Source organism: Microtus oregoni, unplaced genomic scaffold (assembly GCF_018167655.1).
Source record: "Microtus oregoni isolate MIOR12 unplaced genomic scaffold, Mior012 000107F_ref0000227, whole genome shotgun sequence".
In the NCBI taxonomy this organism is placed as follows: domain Eukaryota; kingdom Metazoa; phylum Chordata; class Mammalia; order Rodentia; family Cricetidae; genus Microtus; species Microtus oregoni.
This window is the reverse complement of record NW_024544725.1, coordinates 2347415-2366358: the sequence shown is the minus strand read 5'-3', so window position 1 is coordinate 2366358 and position 18944 is coordinate 2347415. Positions and strand designations below refer to the sequence as shown.

At 36.6% G+C, this 18944-nt stretch overlaps 1 protein-coding gene across 1 annotated transcript in view; it reads right to left on the bottom strand.

The window, feature by feature from the left end:
• LOC121443460 (zinc finger protein 711-like) overlaps positions 1-8467 on the bottom strand; it is a 29032-nt gene extending 20565 nt beyond the window's left edge. The window contains exons 1-3 of the mRNA XM_041645213.1: positions 8426-8467; positions 6560-6682; positions 4953-5057 (exon numbers count right to left, since the gene is read on the bottom strand). Coding sequence (XP_041501147.1) covers positions 4953-5031 — 79 coding nt within the window. The 5' untranslated portion in view covers positions 5032-5057; positions 6560-6682; positions 8426-8467. The remainder of the gene's footprint in view (positions 1-4952; positions 5058-6559; positions 6683-8425) is intronic.
• Between the last annotated feature and the right edge of the window lie 10477 nt (positions 8468-18944).

Genomic DNA, 18944 nt, shown 5'->3' with positions numbered 1-18944 from the left:
TTCAGGAAATCCTAATTATTTCAAAGTATTCTTGGAGATTAGTTTGATTTATGATTAGACAGGGGGAAAAGATGGAAGGCTAGAATAATGCTAGTGCTAGCCTATGCTCAAAAGCTCAGATTAAACTGGCTAAGCTGATTCTAAGAAAATAAATGATTCAAAGTTCACCTAGCCTAGAATAGGTAAAAATCCATCAAACCTAAACCAAAATGAAGCTAAATATACTTGTTTACCCTGATTATACTTCTTTAAACTGAACCAAAGACCTTAAAGAATCTAGACCAAGAACTAATGAGTACTGCAAAATAACGTCAAATTACTCAGACTAAAAAGATCCATAATTTTGCTTTCTTATCAGTTCATCTGTTACATTTCATTAAATTCCAAAACCAAATTTATTTACTCAGCTATAAATGAGCTGTACTTCCTTAAAAATGTCATTTATTCAGATACACATAGGTAATATTTATTATTCGCTAACAATGCATTAAGCAACCTTATACTATATATGTGTGAGAGAGAGAGCATATACACGCATATATAAAAATCTCATTTAATCCTCAAATTAAGTGTGAGTGTTTTCTCCATTTTTATGAAGAAAATATATTTGTCTTTAAAAATGTATTTATTACTGCTGTGCATATAAAATACGGGTAGAACCCCAAAGGACAACTTTGTGGAGTTGCTTCTCTCCATTAACCTGTAATTATCAGGTTGTTGTTGAGCTTTCATGATAAGTACTTCACCTGGTAAACCATCTCGCTAGCCACCCCAAATTATATTTTAGAGAGGTTAGCTGTATTCATCCTTTGACTCAGGGTTGTAGTATTATTTTCTTCTTCTTCTACTCTCCTAAGAGGAAAAGTTTTGTTTCTTATCCTAGATAAGTTTTAAAAGAGAGATTTATAAAATTAAGCAAATAGGACTATTTTGAGAAGAATTAAAAGAGCTAGCACATAGAAACTCATTTAAATGTTATTTTAACATTTATTTAGTAGTACCTAATGGCATGAAGAACTTATCTTACTAGTTAAAAAATTACATAGGATTCTTTCAGATGAATCAATGAGATAAACATACAACAACAAACGGTAAATTCTGACAAAGTACTTTCTATTTTGTGAGGATTTCTTCAAATGTTATCTAGCACCACATTGGAGTGACAGCAAAGAAAAATTCTTAACAGCCTGTCTTTGGCTAGTATATAAGGCCATTTTGCTTTATAAGTTTCAAAGCAACACTTACCTTTCCAACACTAAAATCTTAAAAAACTATTAAACTCAATGCCACTGACTGTAAGGTGAATCTCTGTTCTCAAACATCAGCAAAACTATTATATGACATAATATTATAAACTTTTAAATCTTAACAATCCTTCAAAAGAAATTGATTTAGTAACTTGTAAATTAATTCTTTCAATTTTCTATACAATATTCATCTCATAGTCTCAAATGAGAACCTTACAGAATTTGGAGACCTTGTGACACATAGCTGTATAACTTCAAAAAATTCAAAATCTATTTACAAATGGAAACCTAACATATTCTAGAACAGCACAATCACAAACCATAAATCAATAAATGAGTAGACACTACTCATATTAGCAACTCTTGATTTCACTATAATTAAGAATAACAGTATTATCACAATATAAAAATTCAGTAGGGATTGAACTACCCATTTCAATTTAAAAGATCATGAAAATGGAATTTAAGATAACTTATCATTTAAAAACACAACTAAGCAGTTGAATCATGAATAGGTATATAACAAAATACAGTAGCTCTCTAATTTTTTTCTGACATAGAAACATTTACTTCATTAGTTCACTTTAGAGAATACTTATATAACTATGACAATGCCAACTAAAATTGGAAGTAGTTTGCAAACCTTCCCATCTTCTCACTCCTTCCTTAAACAAGGAATGTATCAAATGAAAACATTTCTTCCAGCTATGTGATAATACAGCATTTGGTAATAAAAGAGTTATGTGTTATAACATAAATGGCACATGAAAATGTGTTAAAGTAAAAGAAGCCAAGCATTAAAGGCCATACATTACATGATTGTATTTATAGGAACTCTTCAGAATAGGTAAATCCATAAATTGAATTACTAGTTGTTAAGAACTGGTGGAGAAGCCGGGCAGTGGTGGCGCACTCCTTTAATCCCAGCACTCGGGAGGCAGAGGCAGGCGGATCTCTGTGAGCTCGAGACCAGCCTGGTCTACAAGAGCTAGTTCCAGGACAGGCTCCAAAACCACAGAGAAACCCTGTCTCGAAAAAACCAAAAAAAAAAAAAAAAAGAACTGGTGGAGAAAGAAGGAATAGGCAGTAACTGCTAACAAGTATGTGAAATTTTGTTTCATTTTTATATTTTTAAAATTTTGAGATTATAATTTTTAGTATAATATATATATCTGAAAATTGGCCGGGCTGGGCGGTGGTGGAGCATGCTTTTAATCCCAGCACTCAGGAGGCAGAGGCAGGCAGATCTCTGTGAGTTTGAGGCCAGCCTGGTCTACAAGAGCTAGTTCCAGGACAGACTCCAAAGCCACAGAGAAACCCTGTCTCGAAAAAAAAATGGCTGGTAATCACTGCAGAATTCTCAAAGTGTACTAAAATGCAGAATTATAAGCTTTAAAATGGTGGATGAAGAGATGGTTAAGCAGTTAAGAACGCCTGCTGCTCTTCCTTAAGGCCCGAGTTCAGTCCCAGCCCTCATCAGGTGGCCTATAACTGCCTGTAACACAACTCCAAAGGATCTGACATCATCTTCTGACTTTCAGAACCAACATGCATGTGGCATACATGCATATACAATACATATAACTACAAATAAAAATAACTACTTTAAATATAAAATTTAAAAGGGGTTAATGGTATGACATATGAATTATTTTTAATGAAAAAGAAAAAAGTTGTAGCTTCTATTTCCCAAGCAACTAAAAATAAATAAAGTATTACATACAAGAAAAACTCAAGCTACTGAGGAAGTTACAAAGTTGACATTGAAAATGAAAATTTGTTTAGTATATTGAAATTCAAATATCCCTCTGGTCTATAACCAAAATTGAAACATAAGTGGTTTTAGCATTTTAAAGTTTATAAACTCTCCAGACAAGTATTTTAAGGACTAAAAAATAAATCTGTATATTTAACCTTGTTTCCTTTCATCTATAGTTCTTTCTATGTCACTTTTTTATCATTACTGTGATTTAAACATGAGAGGAGAATTTTAAAGATTCGTTTTGGCTCACAGTTTCAGAAATTTCCACCTGTTTCCATTATTAAGGGACTGAAGTGAGAGAGGCTGAACATCACAGCAGGGAGCATGTAGTAGAGCTAACCTCCTGGAGAAAAGGAAACAGAAGGAGACTATGCCTGTGATAGCAGGCATTCTCCTATTTTACTGCATCTAGGTCCCTAGTCTGTTAGATGGTGATGCCTACTTATAAGGTAAGTGTAAAAAATACCCAATCATCGGCTTTAGTAACTATTTAAAATCCTCTCACACCAATCAAGTCACCAACCAAGATTAACTATTACAATTCTTCTACTTTTTTACCCATCCCAAATCATTTCTAAATCATTCATAAACAAGAAAGCCCACTCATCTTTTAGAAGAATAAATCAATGGCTTCTTTATATGTCACCTTAACAATCATCTCAATCCTTACTAAATTCAACCTTGAGGTACCCAGATGTATTTATCTGACAAATGTCAAAGAATCACAGAACTCAAGAGAACCTCAACGTCCTCATTATAAAAGTGGATCAGTAATTCAGTCAAGTTCATAACCTAGATAACATCACTATCAAGACTAGAATACAGTTCCTCTAATCCTTAAAACTGAGATCTTTAAAATAGGGCAGCAAATGGCATATTAAATCACACTGAGAATAGTAGCAGCATTTTCTTAGGCAAGCAAAGTATCACTAGTTCTATTTGCCCATCGCTGATTTCAACTTCATTAATTCCACATGACCCTATAGGTTCTGTGTTTTTTTTAACAACTGTTTATCATTTCTGTTTTCTACTTTAAATCCTACCTCATCTTCAATTGTTAAGATCCGATCCTTGTATCTTTTAATTTGGACACCATTACCTCCTTTAAAATTCACACCAATCTTCCCAAAATTTAGTTTCTTTCTAGACTATCAATGTAGTCTTAACATATTCATCAAAATTATTACTGTTTTAAGGCCACTGAAAAAACTGGGCATAGAAGTAAGGAATCTTTTATTAGAGCAAAAAAGGGAAAAGGTGGTGGGCTGTAAAAATTGCTCAGTGGTTAATTAAGAGTATTTTCTGCCCTCTTAGAGGTCCTGCTTTCAGTTCCAAGTACCCATATGTCAGACAGCCTACAGCCACCCTTAACTCTGGCACCAGGAGAGCCAATGCCTGGTTTAGGAGTCTGTTGTGGACACCTACACACATGTGGCACATATGTGCACACACACAGACACGTTTGTGAATCTTTTTAAAAAGAGGTGTTATTTTGTTGGTGTAACTTTGAGGAAGTGATATCTGAACATAATTACCAAATCTATGATTTACCTTTATCTCTTTATAATCATCTTAATCCTTTGTTTGATAGAAGCACATTACTCTCTAGCTTCATGAACAATGCAACTTAAAGCACATTTTAGACAGCTGATTTAACATTTTCTACATCTGAAAATTATTATATACTATCACATGATACAAATAAGCACTTATGTATAGAGTTTTTCATTTCTCATAAAATACTATCTTTATATACCAAGTTCCTTTATCTCAAACTTCTTACATATTATATGATCTTAAATATACTATTCATATATGCCTTTATGAAAATTTGCTGTACAATTTTCCTAGTGAATGAATATTTCAGTGTAGTTCTATTTCCTTGTTAATTTTAATACATTCTTACTTTATAATCATAAGATACAACAAAGAAAATGCTTTACCAAAATCCTGCATAATCATGGTATGGGCCATCCTAGCATCTGAAGTGTGCAATCCAAGACTTCCACCACCTGAATCCATATTTAGCAAAGTTCATTCACAAATATCTGTAAAATAAATGGTTTGAAAAACAGTTTAAATACATTTACCTCCAAATCAGTTGTTTTGAGAAAAATAGAAAATATGCCTTACAACCAGGTTTGCAAGGCTCATTATAAAAGAAAAGAAAAACCCCAAATTGCTTAGTTGCTTTATGTGAGAACTAGACACAAAAGAGGTAAGTGGAAGTAAAGCCAAGCTAATGGAAAATGAGGCACAGTGATGGTGATGATCCATAGGAATGTGATAAAAAAAAAACAAGGAAAAGAACAAAACTGCAAGACTGAGGTCCAGTTAAAATATACGTAATAAAGAAAAAGAATAAGATGAGGACAGATTACTAGTTGGTATGTTTGTTTATACATTACTAGAGGACTCAGATGTCTAGATTTAGTGAGTTTCATCCAGTAGCTCTCATCCATTTCTTCCACACCCAGATCAGCCCTGCAGCGGAGCTCTGCAGATATTGTATTCACCTCTGGCTCCGGGGCTCTACTTATAATGCAAAATGTTCTATCACAAGTTTCCCCGGAGTTCTTTGAACCAGTAAGGACTTCTGGCCTCACTCTACTACAGTCTCTTGTCTCACAGTTTTGAGGAATCATGAAACATGACTGCTTCCTAAATATGGTAAAGATAAAATCAATCACATACAAACATTTAGCATTGCTTCTTTCATTTGCTTGCAATTGTACAACTGATATTTTCCAGTAATGATTAATAAAATCTTGCTATTCTATGGAAGTTTTTAAAGCAATAGCTCAACCTGTTTCATTCTCTATATTAAGACAATCAGACATATTGGAACAGAAAGCCAGATGTTGCCACTCAATATAATACTTAAAATTGCATATATGCATTGCGTCAGCAATAAGAGATTCTAACCAAACAACCAAAATTGTGTGAATTTTAAAAGGTACTTGTTATTTTCACTCAGAAGTGTTTGTTAAAATGAGACATATTACACTAGGGCTATGTCCTTAATGAAAATTTTAGAACGAGGACACCCAAAGTAAGTACTGGGGTATGGCTAAGCATTTTCCCTTGCTGTGATGTTCTCTAGCTACCCAACAGGCAGAAGAATCATGAGAACAAACGCCGTATTAAATGTCTGAGTTGTATACTTTCTACACAAAAATAATCTTTATCAGTGGCTAATTTTTTCTATGTATCAAAATAATGAGGTCAATTATGTAGGGACAAAAGTAGATATTTGAGAGGACGTTTTAGGTCTATTTTGCCTTTCTTTCCAATTACTATGTTTTTGTCTTGCTGTCATCCAAGATAAGGACAAAAGGGCAAATGAGTACACCATAAATTACCTGTATAACCATACATTTAAGTAAAAATGCTGTAAGGATTTATTTTTGACACTTTAAAGTACTATGCAGACTTCAATTTTATCATTTGATTTCTTTATCATATAACTAAAACAATAGTTACAAATGTTATTCTATGGTTTTAAATTTTTGTAATTAGTAAAAAAAAGAATAGGTAATTTGCTAATCACCTTTGCACAAGTGAGTTGAAGAAACTGTAGATTTCCTTACAGACTGAAAAGTGAATTTTGCAAAATTTCTTTTTATTTTGGTCCTTCAAAACAACGCATTTTCTCTGGGGAAATGTTCTTTACCTATTATGAAAATACAAATTAGATGCGTCAAGACATTTTTAAGCAAATCGCTTTTACACAACTTAAGAATGTTTTTCTCTACTCTTCAAACTTGTAAGGTGAGGTTGTGAAAGCTCACCTGTTCAAATCTGTGTTTATCTAAAAAGCAGCCAGGACACTACCAGATTACCCCCCCCCCCCCAAAAAAAAAAACCCTGTAGTATAAAAATATCACATTTAGAATTCGACTGCTTAAGGCAAAATCTTCTTTACTTCGGATTTTTAAAACACCTTCACTTGGAAAGTAAAGAACAACTAAGGGCAAGGTGTATTTTTGCCAAATCCATACAGAAAATTCTGCTCTAACACTCAATAAAGTGTGAAAATTACAACATACTGGGCAAATATTATGGGAAGTGCCACACTGAATAAATAGCACAGAGATAAAGTGCAATACTTTTTCACCTATAGGAAGTTTCAATAAGATCAATACTAAACAATGTAAAGGAACAGCAGTATGGTGGTTAATAACCAATAGGCAGGTAAGCTGCTCAGTCTTCTCAAGAGTGTATGTACCACACAAGGTTATCGAACAGAGAACAACCAAGCAACTATGCTTCAAGTAAACATCCCTCTATCAATACACGAGAAACAGAAAACACACACAAAAAAAATCAAATTTTACTCTCATCTGCCTCTTCTAAACAGCTCTTTCAGGGGCAAGCTGCTCCGTGATGTCAACAGGGCGAGGGGCAGAAGAGAAATGGTAAGGCGGCTGAGCGAGAGAATGGGAAAGTAGTATTTGCAGAGATAGACAAAGGAGCCCTGGCAAGTAGCAATATTGCAGCTTTGGACGCAGCACTCTTCCCGCAGAAGTCTCCCTTTCCCACGACCGTGCCAAGTTTCAATCATTTCCAGCAGAAGGCACACACGTGCCCTCTCCGGTGTCGCCCAGCCCGCTGATGTTCAAGCGAGCGAGAACAAGAGAGCCTTGGCAGCGGAGAGGTGAGAGCCGGCCGAGGAGGAGTCCCCCGCGTCGCCCTCCCTGCTCTCCCGCGGCGCAGAGGTCACCGGCGGGCGCTGCCCCCACCCCACCGCCCGTTGCCCCTCGCTCCCGCCTCTCCGCCTTACGTGGGAGCCCAGCGCCAAGCAAAATGGTGGTATTGGAGGCAGCCGCGGCGACGGCTGCGGCAGACAGCACCAGGCACCCCCCACCCAGCCGGGCTCTGATGGCTTCGGATCCCCGCTCCCTCCCACGCCCGGCCCCGGGCCACTTCCCTGGCCGTGCCCCGTTAGCCCTCGGGCGTGCCGAAAGCTCCGGGCAACCGCCATCGCCGCCAGCGGGCGAGTTGGCGCGGCGACACAGGGCGCGGGCGAGGGGATCATGGAGGGGGGTCGCTAAGGAAAAATGTCGAGGGGACGCCGCACTCTCCACCGTTTTGTTTTCCGCCATTTTCCTGTCACCCTAAACCACCGACGGCCAAAACGATGGCTCTGGCTCCCCCGGGAAGCTCCGGTCTAGGAGAGGAGGGGGCTGCCCGGGGAAGAGACCCTCACTCCCCCCAACGTTTCTCTGACCTCCGATGGCGGCGGAGGAGGAAGCAGGGACTCCGGCGGCTGTGGGGAAAGCTCGGGGACTAGACGCCACTTCCATTGTTCCCTTCGCCCTCCCCGAGACGCTGGTTGGGAGCCTCTCCCCTCGCGGAGACACGCGGAGCGTGGCAGAGCCGACGCTCCCAAGTTTCTCCTCAGGAGTCTCCTTACCTGTCACCGCCGCCGCCGCGGGACCGCCACTGCCACCGCCTTCGCCGCCGCCGCCAGTCAGACTGAGGCCGCTCTCGCCACTGCTGCGGGGGGGCGGCAGCTGTGGACCTGGAAGGTCCGAGCTTTCGGGTTTCCGAGGTTCCGCAGCCCGAGCCAATCACAAGCTACTCTGCGTCTGGGAGGCGTGCCGCCTTGTCCTGCTTTATAGCGCCACTACATGCTGAGGTTGCATTAAGTCATGCAACCCTTGCTGCAGGGTAGGGGGCCAAGGGGGGGGGGAGCGCGCCGCGCCACCCTCCCGCCCGCCCGCCCGCCTGCAGACCGCGGAGCCCGCTCTGGGTTTGTGCTCTGAGACCCCACGGACTTGCTACGAAGACTAAGCTGCCGCTGGAGGAGTCCGAGTGCGCAAGCTCGGATCTTGGGACGTCCCTGAGGAGTTTCCGTGGGAAGATTTTGTTTTCTAGGTTTCCTAAAGGAGGCAAAGAGAACGAGGGAAAAAGCTGAATGTCCAGTAGATGGGGGCTTGCCTTTTAAAAAGTGTGTGTGTGTGTGTGTGTGTGTGTGTGTGTGTGTGTGTGTGTGTGTGTGGTGTGGTGTGGGAGTGTGTGAGAGTGTGGTGTGTGTGGGAGTGTGTGGTGTGTGGATGTGTATATATTCTACCCTGGAGGACCGGACAAATTAGGCTGACCACGGAGATAATGCCTCTCCAGCAATAAAACCTATATATGTTTTACAAGTTTCCTCCACCCTCCCCTCCAACCTGTCATAATAAAGATAATTTGAGGAAGAAAGTAAAACATTTTTTAAAAATTAAAAATGCAATTTTAAAATGGAAGAAAAGGTAACACAAAAAATAAATGAAACGAACGCCTAATAATTCCTGAATGTGACATTTCATTCTCCATTCCATCCTTTTCATAACGGAGATAATTTGAGGAAGAAGGTAAAATAAAATTTAAAAAAGATTAAAAGGGGGAGAAAGGGGATAGAACACTAAATGAAATGAACACTAAATAATTTCTGAATGTGACATTTTTAGCTTCTGTCTGCAGAAAGGTGAAAAATCCGACTGGTATGCAAGAAAGAGTGATGAAATGTGACAGAAAAGGAGATAGAAACCAGGTTGTAATTCTAACAAGTCTTCTGTTCTGAGAAAGAAGCCTTAATTGTAGGTTCATTCAGAATCTATAGCACTGTTTAAAGAGGGAGAAGACATGTTCCTTTGTGGGGGAGGAAAGGGTAACTCTTTATTGAGAAAATAATCTGAATATTTAAAAACACAGATGTAATTGTTCTAGATCATTTATTCAGGTATCTAGAACTATATACCTATAGAGATCTTTTTTAATGTCTAAAGTACTATTTGACCAGGAGGCAATAGTCTTTCCCTGAAAGGTACTAGATACTAGATATTTTAGTTGTTAAAATAAATAGTAATAAATCTTTTCCCGTGGTCCTGGAGATCAACCCAGTACCTCATACACTCTAAAAAAAAAAAGGACTTTACTGCTGAACTACATACCCAATCCAAGGGGGTGGGGTGTGAAGCCTCTATCACAACTTCTCAACTCTCCTACTTGTGGCCCAAAAGCAGCCATAACTTGTACACAGTGGGCATGGTTGTCTTCTATTAGAAATTTATATACTTTGACATTTGAATTGTGTTCCATTTAATGTGTTTTGAAATCATTCCTTTGGAGATTTCAAATATAAGTCCCCTATCAATTGCAGAATATATGTAAAAGAAAATGGTACTTGTCCAGATTTGGCTAGTGGGCCATGGTTTGTTAATTTTTCCCATTGTCATTTCTTTACACTTCTATTTTCTTTCTTAGATGAAGAAAGGTGTTTTTATGAGTGTATATGGTGACATATTTCTATATTTAATACTTGGTCAAATGCTGCTTACTGCTCTTTTCCTGTGACAATTCCAACTGAGTATTTAGAAGAAACTTGAAAAAGAAGGGTTTTTGTATGTTTGGTTGGTTGGATTTGGTTTTTGTTTTGTTTTGGGTTTTTTTTCTGTGTGTACACAAGTGTGCATGTATGTGTGCGTGTGTGTGTGTGTAGAAAGAGAGTCAGTATAGTGAATGGCAGCAGTGTAGTACATAATTTTGAAAAACCCAAAATTCTTCCTTGCTTTTCTTTCCTTAAACATATGGCCAAGCAAAATGTCATAAGAATTCTACCTCCTTAACATCTGTAGAATACACCAAACTTGGACCATTTCTAACATCACCCTTTGTTCACATTTCTTCTTAGTTACATTACTACAGCGCTATGCTAAGCAACACTTTTGTGCCTCTTTTGTCATGAAATCCCAAAATAGCACGTTTCCAAGCCAGAAAAGTTAGAATGGAATGGAGTTGCCACCTCCGTTCTTCCTTCACTTGAATCTTCCAGCAAGAGACTGACCACTGTAATGCTCTTCTGACTCCGTTCTCTTCCATACAACCCTATTTAATGAAAGAGAAAAAAAATCAATATAATCAAATCAAAACAGAAAAGATAAATATTTAAGGGAGGAAACTGGCTACCATATGGAAGAAAAAACATGAAGTGCAGGCTTTTGTGATGTCTTAAATAATAATAATAATAAATGTTATTTTGGCGCCTCTTCTGTTTCTTACTAGCTACAAGACCAATAATATTAATTAGGTTCTATAAATTTTATAATTTATAGCGTGCTATTTTTATAGCTTGTCCTTTGACTTCCTCAGGAACCTCTGCTAACTAATAGTGGATTGCTATAGTACATTTAGAAACCAAATATTGCTGTCTCTTTTTTCTTCAATGATTCTGCAGTCACAGTTTGTCATCATCTATATTCTCTTTAAATTGAATTTCATGTATGAACTCTATTCCTCTTCTTGCTTTCACTGTAACCTAGGCAACTCCCATGGAATAATACAAAATGAATGAACGTAAGCATATTCTGGGTCACCTAGAAGAACACTTTATAAATATATACTGTCGTGCACTGTCAACATTCATATTTCTATTTCTATTTACAAACATGTTGACAGTAGCTAATACTGTTTTAATTGTTCTGGGATGATATAAAACAAGAGTCAGATTTCATTTGTAAATTATATGGTACTACCTGGTGTGCTGTGCATAATAAAATATCTTGGTAGTTAGAGTAATGGGTGGAGTGAGTCATCTCGTAGCATACAGTAGAGCGAGCCACATTCAATATGCCACTGCAGTCATATTCATGTGTCAGCTACAATTTAGTTTCATCCAAAATATAATGTGATATTAAATTAATGCAGTTATTTCAATGGGACTTGTTGTTTGTTTTCTGAATGACACTCAGACACACAAAAGAACAAAGAGTGTATTTCTGTACTGCTGGGCTTTTCATGTTTAACTGACATAATAAAATTAATAACATTGAATAATACCATAATACCATTTTCCTTCAAAATGACCTAGAATAAAAACTACAAATTACACACCAAATTCTAAATACTGTCCTCCACAACCAGGACCAGGAAAACTTAGGGGAAATGACTAACTCCATGTTTCAAATAGGAAATGGTAAGATGAGACTTTGTCATTTTGTTCTAACAAAGAGGAAACTTTCAAAAACTGTGTTCATGCCAAAAGTACACAAAAGCTTCCAAAGATAATAGTAACTATTAATGATAGAAACATATTAAATACAAAAATTTCTAAGTCATGTCAGGATCTTAAAAGAGATCTCCCAAACAAAAATTCAGTGGAAGCTATTTTTCTTGCATCCATAGAATACTGACTTAAATATTCTGAAATTAAAATGAAAAAGAAAAATCAACTATTTTACGTTTTCCATAGAAACTATTTCAGCACAACAAAATATCCTTAGTAGAAGATCAAAAGTTTTAAGGTCTCAAATGTAGCAACAGACCCAGGCAACATCTCCGATGGTGGAACATGAGATGAAATACTGAAATAGATTTTTCCAGGCTGTTATTACCCAAATATCTTGTTTCCCTATCAGTATCTTCACCAGAATTTGATGGTATCGATATTCTGTAGTTTACATTATCTAGTACATAGAAAATGGTATCTTATTAGATCCTAAACTTGCGCTCACTTGTCTGGTACCTAATAATGGTAAATGCCTTTTAAAGTGCTCTCAAGACCCAGCTATACCATTCCTATATACCTTTGGGTATATACCCAAAGGGTGCTCCATCCTACCACAAGGACACTTGCTCAGTTATATTCATAGCAATTTTATTTCTATTAGCCAGACACTGGAAAAACTTAGATGTTCCTCAACCAAAGAATGGATAAAGAAAAAGTGATATAGTTACACAATGGTTTATTACTCAGCTGTTAAAAAAATACCATCATGAAATTTGAAAACAAATGGGTGGAACTAGAAAAAAACATTGTCCTGAGTGAGGTAATCCATAGTCCTTTCTAATTAGACAATACTATTTCAGCTCTTTTTAAATTACTGAAATTCTCTTTGTGACACACAATATATGGTCTATTATGTAAAATATTTTATACGCTTGAATCAAATGTACAGTCTGTCTCTCTTAGGTACGATGTTCTGTATCTATCTGTTTCACTATTGTGTCTAGATAGTTTGCTTACTATTGAAAGTGTGGTAACATGTCTTCTATAATAATATTACTATTTTTCTTTTTGCTGCCAATATTTTTAATATATTTAGCTCCTTTAATGCATGATAAATTTATATTTAGTTCATTTTCCTTTGCTATATAATGACTCTCTTTGTCTCCTACAACAGGTTTTTCATTAAATTGTAGGTTTTCTGAAGTAAGTTTAGCTACCACGTTTTGTTGCCTTTGTAAGAAATAACCTTTCTATTCCTCGCTTTCAGCACATGTGAATCTTTAAAGGTAGTCTCTGTGAACAGCATGTGTTTGAATATTAATTATTGTTTTAACTTATGTTTTTGTTTTAATCCACTGAATCAATCTGGCTTTTTTTAGGAGGTTTGGGGAAATGTGATACACTTGCTTAAAAATAATTATCGATAAAGAAGGACTTATTATTTGTCATTTTATTTCTTGTCTTTTAGTTCTTTTATTTGATTGCTCCTCTCTAGCTCTTTTATTTTGTGATTCATTGATTTCTTTCTGTAATGATGTGTTCTGATTCCTCTCTCAACCATCATAAAATTAAATGTTGTATAATAGTCCATGTTTTATTATATTTTAATAACTTTAAAAACTTTAAGTTATTACCAATATTACTTCAATTGTGTACAGTTCTTTAAGCTACAAAGAATATAATAATGTTATTTGCATTTAAAGAGATTGAACTGGAGATCATTGTGTTAAGTAAAATTAACCAATCGCTCCAAGATTGCAATTTTTCACATGTAGAATTTAGAGAGCAAATATTTTGCTGGCTGGTAGAATCCCCCACCAAAAAAAAAAAAAAATCCAAGAAGGCTATCTCTTGTCCCTCTTCCTCCTCCCTGTAATATCTGCCATTAGGCAACATTTAGGATCCCCAAAGCCTCAGGATGACCTATTAGAGAAAAAGCTGTTAGGCTTATGGCAGACTGTGACCTCTACCAGCCAGCAATGTATCCCAGCATCAAAAGACATGAAACTGAAAGGAAGCGTGTCAAAGACAGAAGACTGGAGGGAAATAATATAATGTGGTATATAATGTGGTACCTAGGGAATGAATATAATAAATCATCATAGTACATAATATATATTTATGGAAGTTCTGTAAGATGTGTCCTTTCTGCTTCTGAGTTTTTAAAGTTTCTTTATATTTAGGGTGTCTATTGTTTTTATTGAGCTATACATTTTTCTTCACTCTCCTCCCTTCTGCCCCCTCCCCTTCTATCATTTCCCTTGACTCTTATGCTCCCAATTTACTCATAACATAAGTGGTTTTAGCATTTTAAAGTTTATAAACTCTCCAGACAAGTATTTTAAGGACTAAAAAATAAATCTGTATATTTAACCTTGTTTCCTTTCATCTATAGTTCTTTCTATGTCACTTTTTTATCATTACTGTGATTTAAACATGAGAGGAGAATTTTAAAGATTCGTTTTGGCTCACAGTTTCAGAAATTTCCACCTGTTTCCATTATTAAGGGACTGAAGTGAGAGAGGCTGAACATCACAGCAGGGAGCATGTAGTAGAGCTAACCTCCTGGAGAAAAGGAAACAGAAGGAGACTATGCCTGTGATAGCAGGCATTCTCCTATTTTACTGCATCTAGGTCCCTAGTCTGTTAGATGGTGATGCCTACTTATAAGGTAAGTGTAAAAAATACCCAATCATCGGCTTTAGTAACTATTTAAAATCCTCTCACACCAATCAAGTCACCAACCAAGATTAACTATTACAATTCTTCTACTTTTTTACCCATCCCAAATCATTTCTAAATCATTCATAAACAAGAAAGCCCACTCATCTTTTAGAAGAATAAATCAATGGCTTCTTTATATGTCACCTTAACAATCATCTCAATCCTTACTAAATTCAACCTTGAGGTACCCAGATGTATTTATCTGACAAATGTCAAAGAATCACAGAACTCAAGAGAACCTCAACGTCCTCATTATAAAAGTGGATCAGTAATTCAGTCAAGTTCATAACCTAGATAACATCACTATCAAGACTAGAATACAGTTCCTCTAATCCTTAAAACTGAGATCTTTAAAATAGGGCAGCAAATGGCATATTAAATCACACTGAGAATAGTAGCAGCATTTTCTTAGGCAAGCAAAGTATCACTAGTTCTATTTGCCCATCGCTGATTTCAACTTCATTAATTCCACATGACCCTATAGGTTCTGTGTTTTTTTTAACAACTGTTTATCATTTCTGTTTTCTACTTTAAATCCTACCTCATCTTCAATTGTTAAGATCCGATCCTTGTATCTTTTAATTTGGACACCATTACCTCCTTTAAAATTCACACCAATCTTCCCAAAATTTAGTTTCTTTCTAGACTATCAATGTAGTCTTAACATATTCATCAAAATTATTACTGTTTTAAGGCCACTGAAAAAACTGGGCATAGAAGTAAGGAATCTTTTATTAGAGCAAAAAAGGGAAAAGGTGGTGGGCTGTAAAAATTGCTCAGTGGTTAATTAAGAGTATTTTCTGCCCTCTTAGAGGTCCTGCTTTCAGTTCCAAGTACCCATATGTCAGACAGCCTACAGCCACCCTTAACTCTGGCACCAGGAGAGCCAATGCCTGGTTTAGGAGTCTGTTGTGGACACCTACACACATGTGGCACATATGTGCACACACACAGACACGTTTGTGAATCTTTTTAAAAAGAGGTGTTATTTTGTTGGTGTAACTTTGAGGAAGTGATATCTGAACATAATTACCAAATCTATGATTTACCTTTATCTCTTTATAATCATCTTAATCCTTTGTTTGATAGAAGCACATTACTCTCTAGCTTCATGAACAATGCAACTTAAAGCACATTTTAGACAGCTGATTTAACATTTTCTACATCTGAAAATTATTATATACTATCACATGATACAAATAAGCACTTATGTATAGAGTTTTTCATTTCTCATAAAATACTATCTTTATATACCAAGTTCCTTTATCTCAAACTTCTTACATATTATATGATCTTAAATATACTATTCATATATGCCTTTATGAAAATTTGCTGTACAATTTTCCTAGTGAATGAATATTTCAGTGTAGTTCTATTTCCTTGTTAATTTTAATACATTCTTACTTTATAATCATAAGATACAACAAAGAAAATGCTTTACCAAAATCCTGCATAATCATGGTATGGGCCATCCTAGCATCTGAAGTGTGCAATCCAAGACTTCCACCACCTGAATCCATATTTAGCAAAGTTCATTCACAAATATCTGTAAAATAAATGGTTTGAAAAACAGTTTAAATACATTTACCTCCAAATCAGTTGTTTTGAGAAAAATAGAAAATATGCCTTACAACCAGGTTTGCAAGGCTCATTATAAAAGAAAAGAAAAACCCCAAATTGCTTAGTTGCTTTATGTGAGAACTAGACACAAAAGAGGTAAGTGGAAGTAAAGCCAAGCTAATGGAAAATGAGGCACAGTGATGGTGATGATCCATAGGAATGTGATAAAAAAAAAACAAGGAAAAGAACAAAACTGCAAGACTGAGGTCCAGTTAAAATATACGTAATAAAGAAAAAGAATAAGATGAGGACAGATTACTAGTTGGTATGTTTGTTTATACATTACTAGAGGACTCAGATGTCTAGATTTAGTGAGTTTCATCCAGTAGCTCTCATCCATTTCTTCCACACCCAGATCAGCCCTGCAGCGGAGCTCTGCAGATATTGTATTCACCTCTGGCTCCGGGGCTCTACTTATAATGCAAAATGTTCTATCACAAGTTTCCCCGGAGTTCTTTGAACCAGTAAGGACTTCTGGCCTCACTCTACTACAGTCTCTTGTCTCACAGTTTTGAGGAATCATGAAACATGACTGCTTCCTAAATATGGTAAAGATAAAATCAATCACATACAAACATTTAGCATTGCTTCTTTCATTTGCTTGCAATTGTACAACTGATATTTTCCAGTAATGATTAATAAAATCTTGCTATTCTATGGAAGTTTTTAAAGCAATAGCTCAACCTGTTTCATTCTCTATATTAAGACAATCAGACATATTGGAACAGAAAGCCAGATGTTGCCACTCAATATAATACTTAAAATTGCATATATGCATTGCGTCAGCAATAAGAGATTCTAACCAAACAACCAAAATTGTGTGAATTTTAAAAGGTACTTGTTATTTTCACTCAGAAGTGTTTGTTAAAATGAGACATATTACACTAGGGCTATGTCCTTAATGAAAATTTTAGAACGAGGACACCCAAAGTAAGTACTGGGGTATGGCTAAGCATTTTCCCTTGCTGTGATGTTCTCTAGCTACCCAACAGGCAGAAGAATCATGAGAACAAACGCCGTATTAAATGTCTGAGTTGTATACTTTCTACACAAAAATAATCTTTATCAGTGGCTAATTTTTTCTATGTATCAAAATAATGAGGTCAATTATGTAGGGACAAAAGTAGATATTTGAGAGGACGTTTTAGGTCTATTTTGCCTTTCTTTCCAATTACTATGTTTTTGTCTTGCTGTCATCCAAGATAAGGACAAAAGGGCAAATGAGTACACCATAAATTACCTGTATAACCATACATTTAAGTAAAAATGCTGTAAGGATTTATTTTTGACACTTTAAAGTACTATGCAGACTTCAATTTTATCATTTGATTTCTTTATCATATAACTAAAACAATAGTTACAAATGTTATTCTATGGTTTTAAATTTTTGTAATTAGTAAAAAAAAGAATAGGTAATTTGCTAATCACCTTTGCACAAGTGAGTTGAAGAAACTGTAGATTTCCTTACAGACTGAAAAGTGAATTTTGCAAAATTTCTTTTTATTTTGGTCCTTCAAAACAACGCATTTTCTCTGGGGAAATGTTCTTTACCTATTATGAAAATACAAATTAGATGCGTCAAGACATTTTTAAGCAAATCGCTTTTACACAACTTAAGAATGTTTTTCTCTACTCTTCAAACTTGTAAGGTGAGGTTGTGAAAGCTCACCTGTTCAAATCTGTGTTTATCTAAAAAGCAGCCAGGACACTACCAGATTACCCCCCCCCCCCCAAAAAAAAAAACCCTGTAGTATAAAAATATCACATTTAGAATTCGACTGCTTAAGGCAAAATCTTCTTTACTTCGGATTTTTAAAACACCTTCACTTGGAAAGTAAAGAACAACTAAGGGCAAGGTGTATTTTTGCCAAATCCATACAGAAAATTCTGCTCTAACACTCAATAAAGTGTGAAAATTACAACATACTGGGCAAATATTATGGGAAGTGCCACACTGAATAAATAGCACAGAGATAAAGTGCAATACTTTTTCACCTATAGGAAGTTTCAATAAGATCAATACTAAACAATGTAAAGGAACAGCAGTATGGTGGTTAATAACCAATAGGCAGGTAAGCTGCTCAGTCTTCTCAAGAGTGTATGTACCACACAAGGTTATCGAACAGAGAACAACCAAGCAACTATGCTTCAAGTAAACATCCCTCTATCAATACACGAGAAACAGAAAACACACACAAAAAAAATCAAATTTTACTCTCATCTGCCTCTTCTAAACAGCTCTTTCAGGGGCAAGCTGCTCCGTGATGTCAACAGGGCGAGGGGCAGAAGAGAAATGGTAAGGCGGCTGAGCGAGAGAATGGGAAAGTAGTATTTGCAGAGATAGACAAAGGAGCCCTGGCAAGTAGCAATATTGCAGCTTTGGACGCAGCACTCTTCCCGCAGAAGTCTCCCTTTCCCACGACCGTGCCAAGTTTCAATCATTTCCAGCAGAAGGCACACACGTGCCCTCTCCGGTGTCGCCCAGCCCGCTGATGTTCAAGCGAGCGAGAACAAGAGAGCCTTGGCAGCGGAGAGGTGAGAGCCGGCCGAGGAGGAGTCCCCCGCGTCGCCCTCCCTGCTCTCCCGCGGCGCAGAGGTC